Below are 19,157 nucleotides of genomic sequence, written 5' to 3'. Positions count from 1 at the left end.
GCAGAGACCTTGTTGCCTAGGGTGCGGCTGTAAAAAAAAAAAATTTGGAAAAATTAATTTTACTCCAAATGGTAACGTGATGCTGGACTGGAAAAAGTGTAACACTTGTCTGTATTGGATTAAGATGAGGTTGCCACAAGTCCAAAACTTACTAAGTAAAGCATGATGCATTATCAAGAGAGAGATAGTATGTAAAATTCATGTGTTTGTGTTGCTGAAAACAGAACATCAACTAAACACAAACAACCCAGCAGATGTAAACTGTATATTGGCAAAAGAGGAACAAAGAAGACTACAGTGGTTGAAACCTCGAATAAAACTTTAGTACAGTACTTCAAAACTGCAAAGAAGAAGAGCTCATAAATAAAGGAAGAAACAGTGAGCTGAACATCTGGCCGTTTGTGTTGGATAAAGCCGATCCAGAAAAACTGGAACAAAACTAGAGTCAATGTGAACTAAAATATAAGTACTCCTCCTTTGATTCTGAGAACTATTAATTGTATCTTAGTGGTTAGGATAAAGCCTGCTTATATACCATGGTTATTGGTATTACTGCAACTGAAATGTAATAACCTTTGTGAAAGATCAGTTTATAGCTGTTATAAGTTTGTCTTCATAAATCCATTGGGAAGTTCAGAGCAGTATCTCTATCTCTCTCCCATATACACACAGTTTGTTGGGGTAAACCAGTGCAGACTTGCTGTGAAGAAATTAATAATTTTATGATTTGTGGTGTTAGAAGTCTATCTATCTATCTATCTATCTATCTATCTATCTATCTATCTATCTATCTATCTATCTATCTATCTATCTATCTATCTATCTATCTGCTTGAACATATCCTTATTCTGTTACTCTTATGTTATAAATACATTGTATTATCTGGTTTATTACAGCATGCATGTTTGGGTTCTTTGTTGAAAAATAGTCTTATTTTTCAAACAGAAAAAGTTAAAGTTATTTAATGACGTTCAACAGTATATGCATTTTGTTCATAAATTGTACAGATTTCTGATCTGGCATCATAGCTGGAAGGTGAAACATAATTCCCCCAGACATCCTACAAAATCTTGTTTTTATAGTCTTTAAAATGATCTCTTCCAACACAAAGTTCCATTAAAGCAGTGTCTTTATAATAGTATAGACTGTTTGCCTAATCCAGGAATGGTTCTTGCCTTTTAACCATTGCTGCTTGACAGGTGACCCTAAAGTAGATGAGTGAAAAATGAGTGGATTATTTAAACCTCTTTTATGCAGCCATTACAAAATTTCTGTGTAAAACAAGTGGCTTCTGTCAGTACAAGCAATAAATTGGAGTACATCAAAAACTGTGTGGCCAGGTATGTTATCACGCAACATGCAGTAGATGTATAGTAAGTCATGCATTAAACTTGCTATTTTTCACGGAATGCAATAAGATGTTCACAGTTTTATCTCATAAAATAATATGAAATGGACAAAAGTCGAAAAAGGTTAACACATGTCACTAGCACGCTGCAGTGAGAGTATATTCACTCACCTCACTATAAGTTTTTCAGAATGAATGAATGAATGAATGAATGTTTGTGATGGGACTGAATAATAGATAAATAGATAGATACTTTATTAATCCCAAGGGGAAATTCACAATAATAATAGTGACATGCAGTGGCCGACTCAGTCATTCTTACAGCTGATGCTGTTTTTTGAGAGTGTCCACATGGCAGCCTGTCAAATAGAGTGGAGCTGGATGATCGGGCTGCATTGAGGTGTACTTGTAGGTTTGCATGCAAAATAATGTAATTTTAGGGACCAGGGAACACTTGAACTCTTGAAATGTTTTCAGTTTAAGTTAATGGTAGTTATGCGTTCATGTTATGAAAATTTTACCTTATATACGGTTTTTTAAGGAATAAGCTGGTGGAGTTTGTGATTCCTTTTTTGTTGTGCTCCATGTTTTTAAAGTAGTCTAGCTCCCTTTCACTTCATTCCTTCTCTCTATATTAAGTACAATTTCATCCGCATTGGGGGTCAAGTTACTTTAAGCTAGTTTTCATTAGTGCTACACTTGAAATCATATTCCTAATAGTTGTGACCAGTGAACATGATATGATATTCACTGTCTTTAGGCAAGAGGTTTGGAATCACACAGCTGGGAATTACAAATGTTTAAGTGATCAGGTGAACATTTGTGAAAAGGGCAAAAACAAATTGTCTCAAAACCTGAAATTTGTATATGTTTATTTTCCTGTACAGCATGGTAGTACCATACATGTAAGGGACAGGTTCCAAACATAGCTGGCTGTGAGAAAATTTCAAATGGTTCAAGAACCTGCAGATTTTTAATCAAAGACTGAAAACATTCGTCTGTTCCATATCCCATCCAATGCACAAGACAACCCTTACATTTTAAATCACAATGTGCATTACCTTGTATTCTTAGGTCTCATTTACCATAATTCAGTGAAAAATAATTTGGAGATAAATTGATGGAAGAATCATTCAAACAACTGACATTGATGTTAGCCTGAACACAGAAGTAAGAAAGAAATTATAGCAGAATTTCCAATTTTTCTAATAATTTCACAAAACAGGGACGTATAATGTGAGGGGCTGTCTTTTTGTTAGAAGAAAAGAAAAACCCTCATATCTGGATATCCCTAGGAGACAGGCAGGCCCTTTGTTCAAACCAGTGAGATGAACAGTGACATCAAAAATGCATATTCTTTTCATTTTGATTGTGGAATTCTTCAAGTTCTATTGTGCTTTAGTTAACATTGAGATTACCAAATTAAAAGATGATTGATAACAGCATGCATAACAACATGTTGATCTGTTTTGAATAATTGAGGTTTATTTCCATAGGTACGGTACATTGAAATGATAAATATCCCATGAAAGAGGATTTATGGATCTAAAACCAATTAGATTGCAATTCATTGATGTTCTGTTGCAAATATTTCTCTAGATCTTAATTGTACCATTCAGTTAAATCATTAGTCCCAGGAATTTAACCTGAGGTTAAGTTTCTTAATCCCTAAAAAAGAACAAAATATTTCCAAAAGCTTGAAAGTAAAAAATAAGATAATCACAATCTTTAGTTCATTTTATTGAACCTAAAGATCAAACTACAATATGTAAAAGACAGTACTTTCAAAAATACAGTGAATACAGCATTTCCAAAAGAGAATTAAGAGGCATTAAATTGTAATCAGTAAGAGTTGGTCTTTAATGAAATGAGATGACATTTAAATTACTACCAACATTGTTTTCCATCTGTTAGATTTAAACTAACTAGTTTTAAAAGACCACATAAAGACATGAACAGGGTTTATCAGTAAAATGCAGTTGTTGACAAAGGAAAATATTTAAACCTGTTACAGTTAAATCAATATTTTATTTATTTGTTTAGATGCCAATATTTGGTTATCAAAAATGAATTTATTCCACAATTATGACAAAATAACTTTGAATTAAAAAATTCCATACATATTGTTTATCTTAAAAAAACTTGCATCTTTTATTCTCTTTCTTTGCCTGATCCAGTATTTCCAACATAGCTTAATGTCCCTTTTTATTGCAGATGTTGTCTTCCACATGGATGGTGGTCAACTGCCATCACATAAGCCTTTGTTGATTGCCAGTTGTGACTGGATGGCAGCTATGTTTAGTGGATCTTTCATGGAGAGCTACAATGACCAGGTCTGAATGGTTTTATTTTATTATTTTAGCTATAACTAGATCATTTATTTACTGTATGTATAAATGCTTTTAATGTTCCCCAAAGCCATGCCCCAGAGTTTAGAAATAATCACTGATATAAACAAATTAAAAAGGAGACAAAGTATTTGTCAGTAAGGGAATACTATGAGCACTTTTAAAACAAAATGGTGCACAATTTTAAACAAAATGGAAAGGGGAAATTGTTAATATGTGAGAGCATTCTAGAATGTACACAGTTTGGACATATAAGAAAAAAAATATTGCTTTGCATAACTATTCCTTATTAAGTCAGAACAGTGATTTTGTATTGCGTACAAACCCCTATTATAAAGTAGACATTATTTACAAAAAAGAGATTGCTTGTACCAGTTGTGTTCATACTGTTCTATCTTCAGTGCCAAGTGCCTTAAATGCTTTGTTTAAAAAAAAAAAAAATCCATATTATAATTTACTGGCTTGGAGTGGAATATTAAAGAAAAATAATTTCAACTTGTGAGGTGATGTATGTAAGCTTTTAGTTGGCATCCAGAAAGAACATATTGTGATACACAGTGATGTAATTGAAGGACAGTGAACTAGTCTAGTACAGTGGAACCTCGGTTCAAGAATGTCTCGGTACACGTACAAATCGGTTTACGACCAAAAAGTTTGCCAAACTTTTGCCTCGGTCCACGACTACACACTCGGTATACGAACAAGCCAGTTTCCCTTTCGGTTTGTACATGTTCAGTCTCTCCCTGTGCATTTCCTGTGCAGCGAGCAAGAGAGAGAGAGTGAGAGAGCGCCACACACACAGGCAGCACGAGAGAGACGCGCACACAGAGAGGCAGCACGAGAGAGAGCGCGACACACACACACAGAGGCAGCGCGAGAGAGAGCTGGACGCATTAAGGTAGGAAGGCAGTTAAAGAATGCACTGGGCTTGATTTTGTTTTCACTTCTGTTTCCAGCAATCGGTTCATAGCGTGCATTGTTGCAATGTTATTTTCCTTGGTGGTTTATTAAATTACGGATTTTTTCAAATGTTCATTTTTTTCCCTGTGCTTAAAACTCATTAAAAAAAGTGCTTTTAGCCAGCGGTTGGTAGTGCTATAGTGCGAACTATTGCAGTGTTAGTTTTCTCTGTTGAACTCCTGCAATGTTACTTTCTTGGTTGCTTGTGTTTGGTTTTAAATAAAGTTCGGATTTGTTCAAATGTTCCTTATTTTCCCCTGTGCTTAAAACTCATTAAAAAAAAGTGTTTACAGCAATCGGGTCGTAAGGCTATTAGCGTGAACTCTTGCAATGTTAGTTTTCTCTGTTGTTCAAGGTTTTCTCAGTGTTATTCAATGTTTTTACATTTAGTTTACTATTACACTGTGCATTCTATGGTTTAGTTAACTATATTTGTGCTTAAAAACTTAAAAAAAATATATATATTTACATACAGTTCGTATGGTCTGGAACGGATTAATTGTACTTACATACAATCCTATGGGGGAAATTGCTTCAGTTCACGACCAAATCGGTTTACGACCAGAGTTTTGGAACGAATTATGGTCGTGAACCGAGGTTGTACTGTATAGTGAAAGTAATGAGAGGACGATCCTTGGACTGCGGCAGTCTGGCATTTTTTAACTTTGATAAGTTTACATCAGTAGTTTGAAAACGCTTTTATATTAAGGGAAGCACACTTGTTAAAACTCTTGATTCCCAAACTATCGGAAGAGCTTGCAGTCGGGAAGGGTTACAGATTTATTTTTCTTATGTTTGAGGAGCTGACTATTTTTGTCTAGTTTATTGTATAACCTGAGATGTCTTCACAAGTCTACAATAGGTTACAAATATGCGGTTCATTGGGGTAAAACGTTAAAATGATGTCATCAGTATATGTATTTTGAACACTGATTGGCTTATGTTTGATGTTTCAAATGGCTCACAACAGTGAGTGCTTTACTGCTTCATATTTATCTTTCATGACAACAACTTCTTTGCCATAAAGTAGTCAAATGTACACAGTATTCTGAAATTTGTAGAAAAGGGGTTAAATGGTGTTATTCAGTATAAATGTTTGTTCATGAATTATACTCCTTATGGTTTCATTAGTTTCAATCTATGTTGACTCTTCCTATTGTTTCGGTCCTTTCCCGAAGCAGGCCTTAAAGTTTTTCAAGACTTCAAGGACTGTAGAGAGCTTTTTAAAGTGAAATTGGTATTGCAGCAAGTTGGCTGAAGTGTACACCAGTCAAACACAGAAATATTAAATGTTAATATGGATGCTTCATGATAGAGATTAATTTTAGAAATGGTGCTAAGCTTTACTATATCTTGTCATCATCAACTGCTGTGCTGCTCTCTGATACCTAAGTATGGCATCTTTTGTAGTTGAGATTTAGGAATCGGGGTTACACATTGATTTCCTAAGTGTACATACTGTACAAGATACAGTATTGCAATATTTTAGTCTTTTAACTTGCAGTAACCCACACAGTGAATCATGAGGTATATCATCTTAATAAACTGTGCCACTAGCCTTTAGTAACAAATCATATACAGTAATCCCTCCTCGATCGCGGGGGTTGCGTTCCAGAACCCCCCGCGATAGGTGAAAATCCGCGAAGTAGAAACCATATGTTTGTATGTTTATTTTTATATACTTTAAGCCCTTATAAACTCTCCCACACTGTTAACATTATTTGTGCCCTCTAGACATGAAATAACACCCTTTAGTCAAAAGTTTAAACTGTGCTCCATGACAAGACAGAGATGACAGTTCTTTCTCACAATTAAAAGAATGCAAGCATATCTTCCTCTTCAAAGAATTCTTGTCAGGAGCAGAGAATGACAGAGAGAGAGCGAGTGAGCGAGAGAAAAGCAAACAATCAAAAAATCAATACGTGCTTTTGGGCTTTTAAGTATGCCGAAGCACCACGATAAAGCGGCATTTGTTAGAGGAGTGTCCGTATCCTCTAGGCAAACAGCCCCTCTGCTCACACCCCCTCTGTCAGGCGCAGAGAACGTCAGAGAGCGTGAGAGAAACAGAGAAAAGCAAACAATCAAGCGCCGTGTGGGAAGCATATCGTATATCATTAAGGAGTTTTATTTAATATGTAATACATGCTCTGATTGGGTAGCTTCTAAGCCATCTGCCAATAGCGTCCCTTGTATGAAATCAACTGGGCAAACAAACTGAGGAAGCATGTACCATAAATTAAAGACCCATTGTCCGCAGAAATCCATGAACCAGCGAAAATCCGTGATATATATTTAGATATGCTTACATTTAAAATCCGCGATGGAGTGAAGCCGCGAAAGTCGAAGTGCGATATAGCGAGGGATCACTATATTTCTTGATGTATATAATTTGCAAACCTAAACCAGCATCATTATAATCAATAAGCAACACACTCCAAATTAATTAGAATATATGCCCATACTTGTCTCTTTATGGAGACGCACATGACCTACAGTAATACAGTCCTCCTGTCTCTTCTATAATTAATACCAGCACATTTGGAGACAAAAGCATGTTCATACAGTTTGTTTGTTCAGTGCTGTGCCCTAGGTACAGGCTCTGAGCATGTGAACAGATATACAGTGTTAATACATTTATCACTAAAGTGTCAAACCAAGCAACATTTACAATTCAAAAAATTTTGAAAAAATGGCTGCATGAAGAAACAACAAGTGAAGACAGGTTACAGTTGGCTTAGCTGGGTTGTCCTGAAAGGTGGTCTGGCATGTGGCAATCACTTCTGACCTCTTTCATCTTTTTGTCTTGCTGTGCCAGAAGGGGTGGAGCTAATGGAGTCATGGGAATCCCATTACAGATCTCCTTATCCATCTGTCTTATTTACTATATAAATAAAAATGGAAAACATAGTCAAAGACTCCATTCTGTCCTATCTATGTACCCTCGACAGACCTTGTGGAAAAAAAAAACTCACTGTGCTCATGTGTTCAACAACATCCATGAACATGTAAACATAATTAAATGCAATGCCAAGGTGAAGTCCATTAACTTTATAATTCAGATATGTCTATTTGACAGTGGAGGAGTGGGAAAAGAACAGCTACATTTGCCTGGAACAGAAGCCTGGAAATATAGAGGTGCCAAGTTTTTGAAGAAAAGAAACAGAAGAACAGCATGTAACAGTTCATAATGATGACTTTTGTGCAGTTGACAAACAAAGGGTTGCAATATGAGCAGCTAGTGAGTAGGTATAATCATGGTATGCTGACCTAAAGCAGTGAATCTTGCATTTAAAGCCTGGATTTAAATGCTAAGAGAGATCTCTTACACACACATGCAGGTGTCTATGGTATATATATATATATATATATATATATATATATATATATAGCTATAGCTCTGGAGGCATGTGTCTGACAGTGCAACCTTAACTTTGTTTTATTAATCCTAGAAGCTGTAGAAGACCAACATGGCATGGCATTGTAATATAAATTATGCCTTAGTGTATACGTAATGAAAAGTTCTTTTAGGTAAGTAGGGTCAGAGCTGTTTAGACTTAGAGGCAAGAAGGTGTTTATTTTTTTAATTAAAGTGAACTGTAAATCAACATGATGATTTAGAAAAAGGCATTTTGTGGACATAACAAGTAGAAATGATTTTTGTATCAGTTTTGCATTCCTCCATATTTATCTATGTTACCTCTGAGTACAGTGAACAAAAGCTAAAGCTGTTTTGCCCCACAGATTTCTGTTGAATTACATAGGTACCACCAGACATCTCTTTAGCAAATTAATAGTCCTACCTCTGCAGCTTCCAATGACTTTTTTTGTCATTGCTAAATTGGTTAAGCTTTTCAGGACTACACAGCTATATAGGAGGCAGACCAAAAGCAAACCATTTTCATTCACCAAAAGAGTGAACCCATGCTTACTGCTGGTGCTATTCCCCATTAGGTGATGCCTGTTTCTTTTGTGGACAGGGTCTGGCTGCTAGGCAGTGGTTGTTGCAGTCTTACATAAGCTATTTTTAATTATTTATAGGGCGAATATAAACAAGCTTTTTTGTCCTTTATTTTTTTTTCATTGAGTGGTTTTGTTGGTTTTGTGTGTGTGTGTGATAAGTGGTCTGTGATGTCAGATCAGTTTTAAATAAATAATCATGTGCTGGGCTCCAGTCAGGTGTGGGTGTGACAGAGTGGGCTTCGCTTTGTGGTTAATTGGGTAATTGCCCAATCACACCACATACATGTGCAGAAGTGAGTGGATCGAGGAGATGTCTTGTCGCATCTGCACCTAATTAGAGAGGATAGTTTAAAATGAGCCTATGTGTAAGAAAGATGAAAAAGAAAAAAAACTGTCCAAAGAGAGTAAAGAAAAATCCAAAAAACAGAAGGATGAGAAGGCGAGAGAGCAGACATTAAAGGGAGAGAAGGAAAAAGAGAACAGTACAGACATAGTGAGAGAAGTAGTGGTTGGGTGTGAACCTCAAGGCTGTAGGAGCCAGAAGCTGTGGAAGGGGTGCTCCTACTGAGTGCTGACTTGGGAGTAGGAGCAGCTTGAAATGAGGTGTCACCTGCAGACATTGAGGAACAGGCAGTTGGTGACATGAATGGCTCGGTGCAGCCAAGGGCCCGGCAATAGGGTCCCGAGCCCGGATTTGAAGGTTGACTGCACCTGTCAATGGGCATCTCCTCCTTCTGCAAGGTCTGGACATGATCTTCTTCTTTCGGCTGCTCCTGTTAGGGCACGGGTATTGAACTGTTTTAATTTTTATTGTAATTGTATTCCTCGACTGAGAAATAACTAAGATTGCTTATCTAATTTATCTTTTGGCACAGAAGTATTACTGTTTGGGCCACTGCTGCCTGAAACTGTCTTGGCTACTGTGTTACCCCTCTTCCTCAAGCTGAAAGTTTCTCAGACTCATTTATGATGGTTTACCAGCCTCTCCTAACTGAGCTAAGGTTACATCAATCATATCAAACTGAAACAACCACTAATGTATCTTTTTTATTGTCTTGTACCTTCCTGTTCTTAGATACCCAGTGCAGAGGTGATAATTACCGTGTTAGAGCTACAGCCCAGATCAGATTATTCAGCCAAACGAAGTGTTTTATTGTAATTAAAACAGATCTCATTTTATTACTACTATAAATTTTATCTTGTAAGTAGTAATAGTTGATGTAGTTGTAGTAGTAGCAGTGTTGTCACTCTTACTAGGTAACTAGATGAGCATCTCTAAACACATTGTGGTGTAGACATCCTGTACCAAATGATTCACAGGGCATCCTCAGATTAGGGACACTAGTTTAACTCTGAAATCCTTTCTTTCTCTTGTGAAAGTTGAGTATCAAAACTGTTTCACAATAAGCCCTTCTACCAGTTGTATGTGACCTTCAAGATCCGTGAGATTCTATTAATGGATCATAAAATGCTTGTGTGGTAATAAGATTTCTCTGAACACAAGGACACTTGTTTTGAGTGAGTCCAAATAAATTCTGAGATTCCAATGATGAAAGGTGGTCGACAATAGGCATTTAAGAATCAGTCGGTTACAAGCAGTCATCTGCACTTAAGCTAAAGGAGCATTGTTTAAAAATCACAAGGGCAACTGTAACGCAACCAGCCGGGGTGTGTCTTTAATGCTGTATTAAACAGTATTTAGATTGTTTACTCACCTGGTCAGGAGGGGCACTGTGGTAGTGCTGCTGAATGAGTATAGACTCTTAACCTGTGCACAAATATACAGTGTTAATGCAGTAAGAATTAAGTTGCTAAACAAAGCATGTCTTCTGGGTTTCCTCCCACAGTCCGAAGACATACAGGTTAGGTAGAATGGTGATGCTAAATCGGCCCATGATAGATATATATGTATATGTGTGTGTTTATGCATGTGTTTTAACTATCTGATGGGCTGACATGGGATTGTTCCTTCCTTCCTTCCTTGTGCCTGATGCTTGCTGGGATTCCTACAACCCTACTCTGGATAAGTGGGATTAGAAAATTGATGAATAGACTAACCAAATCAATAATGATGGAAAGATTCATGGACTTTTCCAATGGAACATTTCTTTAAGAGAAACTATTTTGCATACTTTGTAATGGTTGTCAAGGGTTCTGCTTCAACTATCATTACTCAGTAATTTGTTCCGGATTCCCACAACTGCACCATGGCTTCTGTCTGAAATGCACTTCCCATTAATTTCTTCTGGTGTCCTCAAGTACTTGATTCACTATTTTGTTGAAAGAATTCTTTTGGATCCACTGTATTGATGCCTTTAAAAATTTGAACTCCTGAATAGATTCTCATTGTAGTATCCTCTGATATAATCTATACTAATAAAAGGCAAAGCCCTCACTGGCTCACTGGCTCACTGGCTCACTGGCTCACTGGCTCACTCGCTCACTCGCTCACTCACTCACTCACTCACTCACTCACTCACTCACTCACTCACTCACTCACTCACTCACTCACTCACTCACTCACTCACTCACTCACTCACTCACTCACTCACTCACTCACTCACTCACTCACTCACTCATTCATTCATTCATTCATTCTCCAACTTCCCGTGTAGGTAAAAGGCTGAAATTTGGCAGGCTTATTCCTTACAGCTTACTTACAAAAGTTAAGCAGGTTTAATTTCGAAATTCTACACGTAACGGTCGACAACGTCCGCCATGTTGAACTTTCTTATTTATAGCCCCATCTTCACGGAAATTGGTAGGCGGCTTCCCTGCGCTAACCGAAACTGATGTACGTACTTATTTCGATGGTATGACGCCACTGTCGGCCGCCACATTGAACTTTCCAACATCACTAATTTTCCAACTTCGTGTGTAGGTAGAAGGCTGAAATTTGGCAGGCTCATTCCTTACAGCTTACTTACAAAAGTTAGGCAGGTTTCATTTTGAAATTCTACGCATAACGGTCATAACGGTCGACAACGTCCGCCATGTTGAACTTTCTTATTCATGGCCCCATCTTCACGAAATTTGGTAAGTGGCTTCCCTGCGCTAACCAAAACCGATGTACGTACTTATTTCGGTGGTATGATGCCACTGTCGGCCACCATATTGAATTTTCCAAACTTCACTAATTCTCCAACTTCCCATGTAGGTAGAAGGCTGAAATTTGGCAGGCTCATTCCTTACAGCTTACTTACAAAAGTTAGGCAGGTTTCATTTCGAAATTCTACGCATAACGGTCATAACGGTCGACAACGTCCGCCATGTTGAACTTTCTTATTCATGGCCCCATCTTCACGCAATTTGGTAGGTGGCTTCCCTGCGCTTAACGAAACCAATGTACATACTTATTTCGGTGGTATGACGCCACTGTCGGCCACCATATTGAACTTTCCAACGTCACTAATTCTCCAACTTCCCGTGTAGGTAGAAGGCTGAAATTTGGCAGGCTCATTCCTTACAGCTTACTTACAAAAGTTAAGCAGGTTTCATTTCGAAATTCTACGCGTAATGGTCGTAACGGTCAACAACATCTGCCATGTTGAACTTTCTTATTTATGGCCCTATCTTCACGAAATTTGGTAGGCGGCTTCCCTGCGCTAACCAAACCCAATGTACGTACTTATTTCGGTGGTTTGATGCCACTGTCAGCCACCATATTGAACTTTCCAACGTCACTAATTCTCCAAATTCCCGTGTAGGTAGAAGGCTGAAATTTGGTACTTATTTCGGTGGTATGATGCCACTGTCGGCCGCCATATTGAACTTTTCAGCAGTCTTTGTTACTTATGGGCCCATCTTCAAGAAATTTGGTACGCGGGTTCCCAACGCTCACTGAATCCTACTTACGTACATATATACGTCCATAGCCTGCAGCTCAGTCACCGTGTGAGGCGGCATTGGGTCCCCCATCCCAACTCCTCCCACGTTGTTGGCTGCCTGCCTATATAAGGTCGTCCGTCGCTCCAGTCTCAACATTCCCTCCCTTCACGTCTCCCTGCTGATAACTACAGCCTTTTTATTTAATCCACGGCTTCCCTGCTGTTTTATTGTTCATTTATTACGATTGTAGTTATTGTGTAGGTATTTTAGACTTACTTTACATTGTTCAGGTACCCATTTCCTTTATCATTTCAACCGTACCCGCATTAACATGTCTATCGAGGTGATCACCATCGATCAAAGAACTGTCACTTACCGAGTGGTTTCCATGCCCGGAGATGGCACCTATCTTTTCCATTCTCTTTGTTACATATTGCACGGCCATATCGGGCTCACTCTTGATATCTGGAGAAACATTTTGTCTTATGTATTGAATGACTGGGACAGGTTCAAGGTGTGGACTGATGACGGTACAGGAGATAATTGTACTACACAGGAGCACTATAAGAGTTAAATGCTTAAGCCCTTCACCTATGGTTCTGCATGTGAGTTGATGGCTGCCGCTGAATTGTTCGGTTGTCGCTTTCAGGTGTACCGAAATGGCCAAATATTTTACACCTTTGACAACCGCCAATGCCTCTTAAACATCTTAGATTCACAGGTGACGATTTCAGTAGTGGACACTTTGATGTTTATGAATGTTTAAACTCTCAAAAGCTGGATGTGATTTTATCGATGAAACCAGTTGTGTGCTTACAACGCTTGACAGATGCCAAATGTCACTTCAACACAACAAATCCTGCAAATACTGTCATAATTGAAACAAACCATGAAACTCAAACCAATTATGACAGCAGCAATCTAAGCTGTGAGATTTGAGACAAGATTACTGTTCACATGGCCAACTGTAAGTTACATGCTCAAGAATAAGCTCAGAGCACAGCTTGGCCATGTTACAACCGGAGGGCCGAACTGACAACATGGTATACAAAGAGATCCTTAACAAATAATTATTGGCATATTTTCCCTCAGTTTAAAAGGTTTAATTTTCTTCTTAATAAAAATGTTAATGCAGTACTTCGCCGCTGCGAAGCGCGGGTATTTTGCTAGTATGTATATATATATATATATATGTATATGTATATATGTATATATATATATATATATATATATATATTGTGATGGATGGCCGGCCATTTATTCCGGCCAATACCCACAAGCCGCCAGGTGCAGCCCTCCTTGCAGCGTGGAGGTCCCCAGAAGACCAGCAGGGCATCATGGACATTGGAGTTTTTATGCAAAGCCCTGCTGGATGCCGTGGGGGCCACAGGAGGGAGCTGCAGGGAGGACCGAGGGCTTCTTCGTGCCCTGTGACCTGGAGGTTCGTCACAGGAAGAGCGACGGACTTCGGGTTGAAGAAAGGACTATTTACCCTGACCGGAAGGAATAAGGACTTGTGGACTGGGGATTGAGAACACTTCGGGTCAGGGATTATAAAGGACTATGGGAACTCCCAGACAACGAGCTGAGCTGGGTGGAAGGGTGGCAACGCGTCAGGGAGCTGGAGGATTGGTTATTTGTGTATTATTGTGGTTTATTAGTGATTTATATGAGTATTGTGGAGGAGAGTGTGCTTTGTACACTGTGGAAGAAAAATAAAGTCGATTTGAGGACTTTTACCTGGTGTCTGGAGTCGTGGACAGGGGTTCAAGGGAGCGAGAGCGCCTATCGTTCACAATATATACTGTATATATATATATATTGTGGAGCCGACCCGGACACAGACAGGCGGACATGTTCTTAATCACCACCACACGTTTATTATTTATAATTATTTACAATAAATGGTCACTAAGACCCAGTCCAAAGTAGTGCACAAACCCCAACACACAGTCCTGGCCACAATATGCCTTTTTTCGGGCCGCCTCCACACTCTCTCGTGCCTTGTCCGTCTTCCACCCGACTCCAGCCCTGAATGAAGGGAGATGGCCCCTTTTATACATGACCCAGATGAGCTCCAGCTGCTTCCGACACTCCCCCGTTTTCCACGCCCCAGTGTGGCGGAAGTGCCGGCTGTTCTCCCGACAACTCACCGGGTATCCTCCTTATTCTTCCCCAAGGCATTGGGGAACCAGGAACCAGGAAGGTGGCCCCCACGTGATCCAGGGTGGGCGCAGAACCACATCCGGTCCCTCACGGCGTCCCGGCCAGGTCGTTGCCCCTGGCATCCCTGACAATATATATATATATATATATATATATATATATATATATATATATATATATAGATATACAGATATATATATATATATATATATATATATATATATATATATATTTATTTATTTATATTTATATATATATATATATATATATATATAAAAAATGTGTGTGTGTATGTATGTACAGTGTGTGTGTGTGTGTGTGTGTGTGTGTATATATATATATATATATATATATACCTGTATAGAGAGAGAGATATATATATATATATATATATATATATATATATGACAGCAACACTCATAACAGTGACAAAACAATTACATTGACGATCTTTATTTTCAAGATGTTTACTTTTCTTTTTCATTACTTCTTTAACACACTACTTCTCTGCTGCGAAGCGCGGGTATTTTGCTTGTCTTCCAATAAATTGTATAATTCTCAATATAACTCTTTCAGTCTCTCAGTTAGTCATCATAATATTCTAGAAATTGTTTTGGTGATATGAAATGTATTGTGTGTGACCTTCAGCTCTGTGTTGTTTTATAGTTTTTATGTGATTGTTTATATTTTAAAAGATCTTGTTTAACATTCCATGTGTAAGCTGAAACACTATTAAATAGTAAATGTGTACATATGAATTTTTTTTTTTTAAACTAGCTGATTACCCAGTGGCTTCACTCACTAAGTGCAAGGGAAAAAAATGTAGTATATAAATTATTAAACAGTAAAATATTAACATGTAAGAAGTAAAGATACATTTAGCAGTACTGGAGTAAAGTACATTTTAAATGCGCTATAACACAACAGGTAAGTAGCACTAACAGCAGCTTAAATGTATTTGGATCATCTCTCGGTAGCAGGTCCCTTGTGAAAGCTACGACGCTGTGGTATAGAAATTACATTTTCTATGCGATCCTGCAAATTTCTGCCTGACAACCTTGCACTATGTGCCTGTGATTTAAGAGAAAAATTATTCTGAGAAATGTGGACGCTGTCCTTCCATGCTTATTGGGCAGAAGGTTCAAACAATTCCCAAGTCCAAAACTTAACATGAAGAGGTCCGTACATCTTCTTAGATATAAACCCTCCATCTTCTTAAAAGAATTCATCACAAAAGCAACCTTGAATATTGCGGGGTTTTATTGACTTGGACTCACCTTAAGGGACAGTAAGTAGTCGTGCAGCGCAATTTACAAAGAAAGTTTTGCTTTGATGGTGCCGATCACACTCATTCGCAAAGATTTCCACTTTCCCAGGAGCCGAAGGGGCACTCGAAGTGTTACAAACAGTGCGAGAAGGGAGGACGCCGCCCAAAACTACGAAGCTCTTGACCCGGCGGAGCAGCCAGACATATTCCGCACCTCCTAGTGTCCAATTTGTTCTCCTGACCCTTCACCACTGAAGGCGGTGTTGTCTTCACATTGTTTACAGCTCGGCGCAGTTTAAAAGTAGAAAGGCGCAAAGCTGTTTTCCTCATCTCTTCTACTATCAAGTACTGCCAATTAAAAAAAAGTTATAATGTGGCAGTTTCTGCGACAGTCACATGGACGAATAAACAAAACTTCTCTGTCATAACGTGCGTGGCGGCAGATGGCTCAGCACTGTAGTCAGAGAGTAGGGCTGGGAGAGGGCGACGCGGGGCTCACTTCTATGGGATAGATTGGCGTGTTTGTGTTTACTTCTTTTCAATATCAGTAAAATAACTATCACACAAATAATAACAATTCATAAAGACAATATAAAAATGGTGTCCACAAACGAAGTGATTAGTTCCTGTACAATATGCTCTGTGGTAATACATAATTTCCATTTCGCGTGGTCATTCATAATTTCCGTTTCAATCGCGAAAAGAATTTTATATATATATATATATAGATAGTTAAATTAACAAAAATGGCATATATTTGTACACAATCAATTAGTACATAAGTCACAGTAGCATACTGTTATTAGATATCTGCTGTGCAGTTCACATGTGAATATAATTTTTAAGAGGACTTGTGTTATCGCACTGCATTGTTGATATAATTGTGAAATTGACATTTTCTGTATGATCTACCTGCATAGCCTGCTTCCTTAAAAATGAAAAAATTGATAAAATCTTGAGGCTGTGGGTTTAGAGATCACACTCTTAGTCATTATGAGAGCTTGACTGTTTCCTTGAAGCTGTGGGAGCTGTTCACAGATGTGGAGAAATGGGGTGAAACTTCATGGTTCACAAGCATGCTCTTTCATCTTAGGCAAGACTGAGTACAGGATAAATGCAAGTTATAAACAAAAATAACACCATGAACAAGTGCAAATTGTAAAATAAAATTAAAAAGTTGTTAAATTAAAAAAGTGCTTCATGTTTTTTGTGCTGCAAAAGGTGATGTCCAATGAGAGATGCTACAATGAAAGGGGAGAACAGTACAGAGCATAGTAAACATATTAAGTTTATTATGTCATTTGTTTGCTGCACATTAGAGTTTTTTTTGTATTTAAGAACACTAGGGGGCTCTGCCTCCTGCTCGCTTCTCTCGCCCACCCCTGGGTTTGGTTTACCAGATATACAATTTAAATAGATTGTTATTTTCATTGAAATTGTTAAATATGCATTATTTTCACTTTTACTTTAAAAACTTTTGTAAAAACAATACTTGTCCTTTATTTCTGGCCCTGGGCGTGGTCACATCTCTTTCTTGCAGGACGTACAACGCTGCTCGCGTTGTGAAGGGGGGGCAGCTGAACGCACGCTAAGGAGATGCCGTTGGATCATCTGCTGTCTTTCTGCTGATGGCGAGCTGCCTGTTCTGCTTGTCACATGTGGTTGTTTTAAGAGCTGGGAGCACATGATACGTGTCTGCCAAGAGCAATCCAACAACTGCTAGGTTAGATGTCCGTGGACTTGTTTTAAATGATGGCTCACTGACTTGTCTCGCGTGACGTTGTAAAAACAATACTTGTCCGGCCCCGGGCGTGGTTAAATCTCTTTCTTGCAGGATGTATAACGTTGCTCTCGTTATGAAGTGGGGGGGGGCAGCTGCTGTCGCACTGCCCATCAATCATTTTAAAGCCTGTACAGCCGCTGTCCTTTTTGGCACTTCATGTCCCTACTGCTCGTGTTGTGGATAGTGGGGCTTAGGGTAACTGAACGCACGCAAGGATAAGTGGTTGGATCATCTGCTGTGAGCTGCGTGTTTTGCTTGTCGGTTGTCATTGTTTTAAGAGCTGAGAGCTGGTTACAGTGTCCCTCGCGGGACTTCAAATAAAATATAGCAACCCAGCAACCGTGGTCTCCCAGTGTCGATCCAGCTAGCATAGACGTTCAGAGTTGTTAGCTCCATGAGTAGAGGATGCCAGAGGGTGAACACCATAGTGCGGACTAAGAGCAGCTGATTTCGCTGTGATCATCTCGGAGACCTGGCTCGAGATTGTCACCACCCAACTGCACAAACAATGGCTATTGGTCTAGCTCAGGTATGTGGCTCACAAGTTTCCCCTAGGATGTTAAAGGAGGACAATTTTAAGGTCTCTTTAAGGAATTTTTAGCGTTATTGGACTCGGGTAGTGACCTCTGCGCAGTCCACCATGACTTCCTCGGGCAGATACCTTATAAGGCCACAGACAAAGTGAATATCCACTGCATCCATGGGGACATTAAAACATATGAGACTATATTACTCTCCCTGAAATTTAAAGGGAAGAACTTTAAGGTTTGGACTGCCATATCAGACACTGCATCCTGGCCATTCCTAATTGGAAAAAGGAATGCCCTCTTCCCATTGGTCTTGGCCACCTGCAGGACACCTATCCCCGTAGTGGATAGAGAGGGTCTTGCCACAGATAATGTCAGTCAAGGAAACAGATTTGAAATTGAACCAGAGTTGTCCAGCGAGCTGGGGGATGAATCCCCAAATGAATACCCGGGACAGATGGCAAACTTTTCCACGCTGTCACACACATCAACAGCCTCCACAGACTGGAGACTCAATATGGACCCAGACAAAAATGAAATACCATTGGGAGGTGTGTGCGATGCTGCATCAGACACGGTAGCAGTAGGAGGTGAGGGCGACTCTGCATCAAACACGGAGGAAGCAGAGAGACTGGCATCCAGAAGGAGTTTGCTCGCCAACAACAAGCCGATAACAACTTGGATTTTGCATTCAGACAAGCCAATGTTGCAAATGACTCTTACTATCTGGAGTGAGAGGACCCAAATTTTAAAACACCACATTTTTAAATTAAGAATGATATTCTGTATCGGGTGATTTCTTATTGCATGGGTGATGGACATATTGAGCAGTTGGTATTACCAAGTGAGCATAGAGAGAATATTTTAAAAGTTTCTCACATGCACATTTTGGGGGTTTACCTCCGTGCGGAAAAAATGATGGAATGTATTTTGAAACGCTTTTATTACGTGAACGTTGGCCGGGATGTGA

The 19,157-nt window shown here is 38.9% G+C and overlaps 1 protein-coding gene across 2 annotated transcripts in view; it reads left to right on the top strand.

Annotated features, from left to right (window-relative positions):
• The window catches only part of rhobtb4 (Rho related BTB domain containing 4), a 183,300-nt gene that overhangs the window by 84,879 nt on the left and 79,264 nt on the right, over nt 1-19,157 (top strand). For both annotated transcript variants that reach the window (XM_039759073.1, XM_039759074.1), the window contains exon 6: nt 3,563-3,681. In XM_039759073.1, coding sequence (XP_039615007.1) covers nt 3,563-3,681 — 119 coding nt within the window. The remainder of the gene's footprint in view (nt 1-3,562; nt 3,682-19,157) is intronic.

The sequence above is a fragment of the Polypterus senegalus genome, chromosome 7, assembly GCF_016835505.1.
Source record: "Polypterus senegalus isolate Bchr_013 chromosome 7, ASM1683550v1, whole genome shotgun sequence".
Classification (NCBI taxonomy): domain Eukaryota; kingdom Metazoa; phylum Chordata; class Cladistia; order Polypteriformes; family Polypteridae; genus Polypterus; species Polypterus senegalus.
Note: the sequence above shows the minus strand (reverse complement) of the source record. Positions and strands in the feature narration are given on the sequence as shown.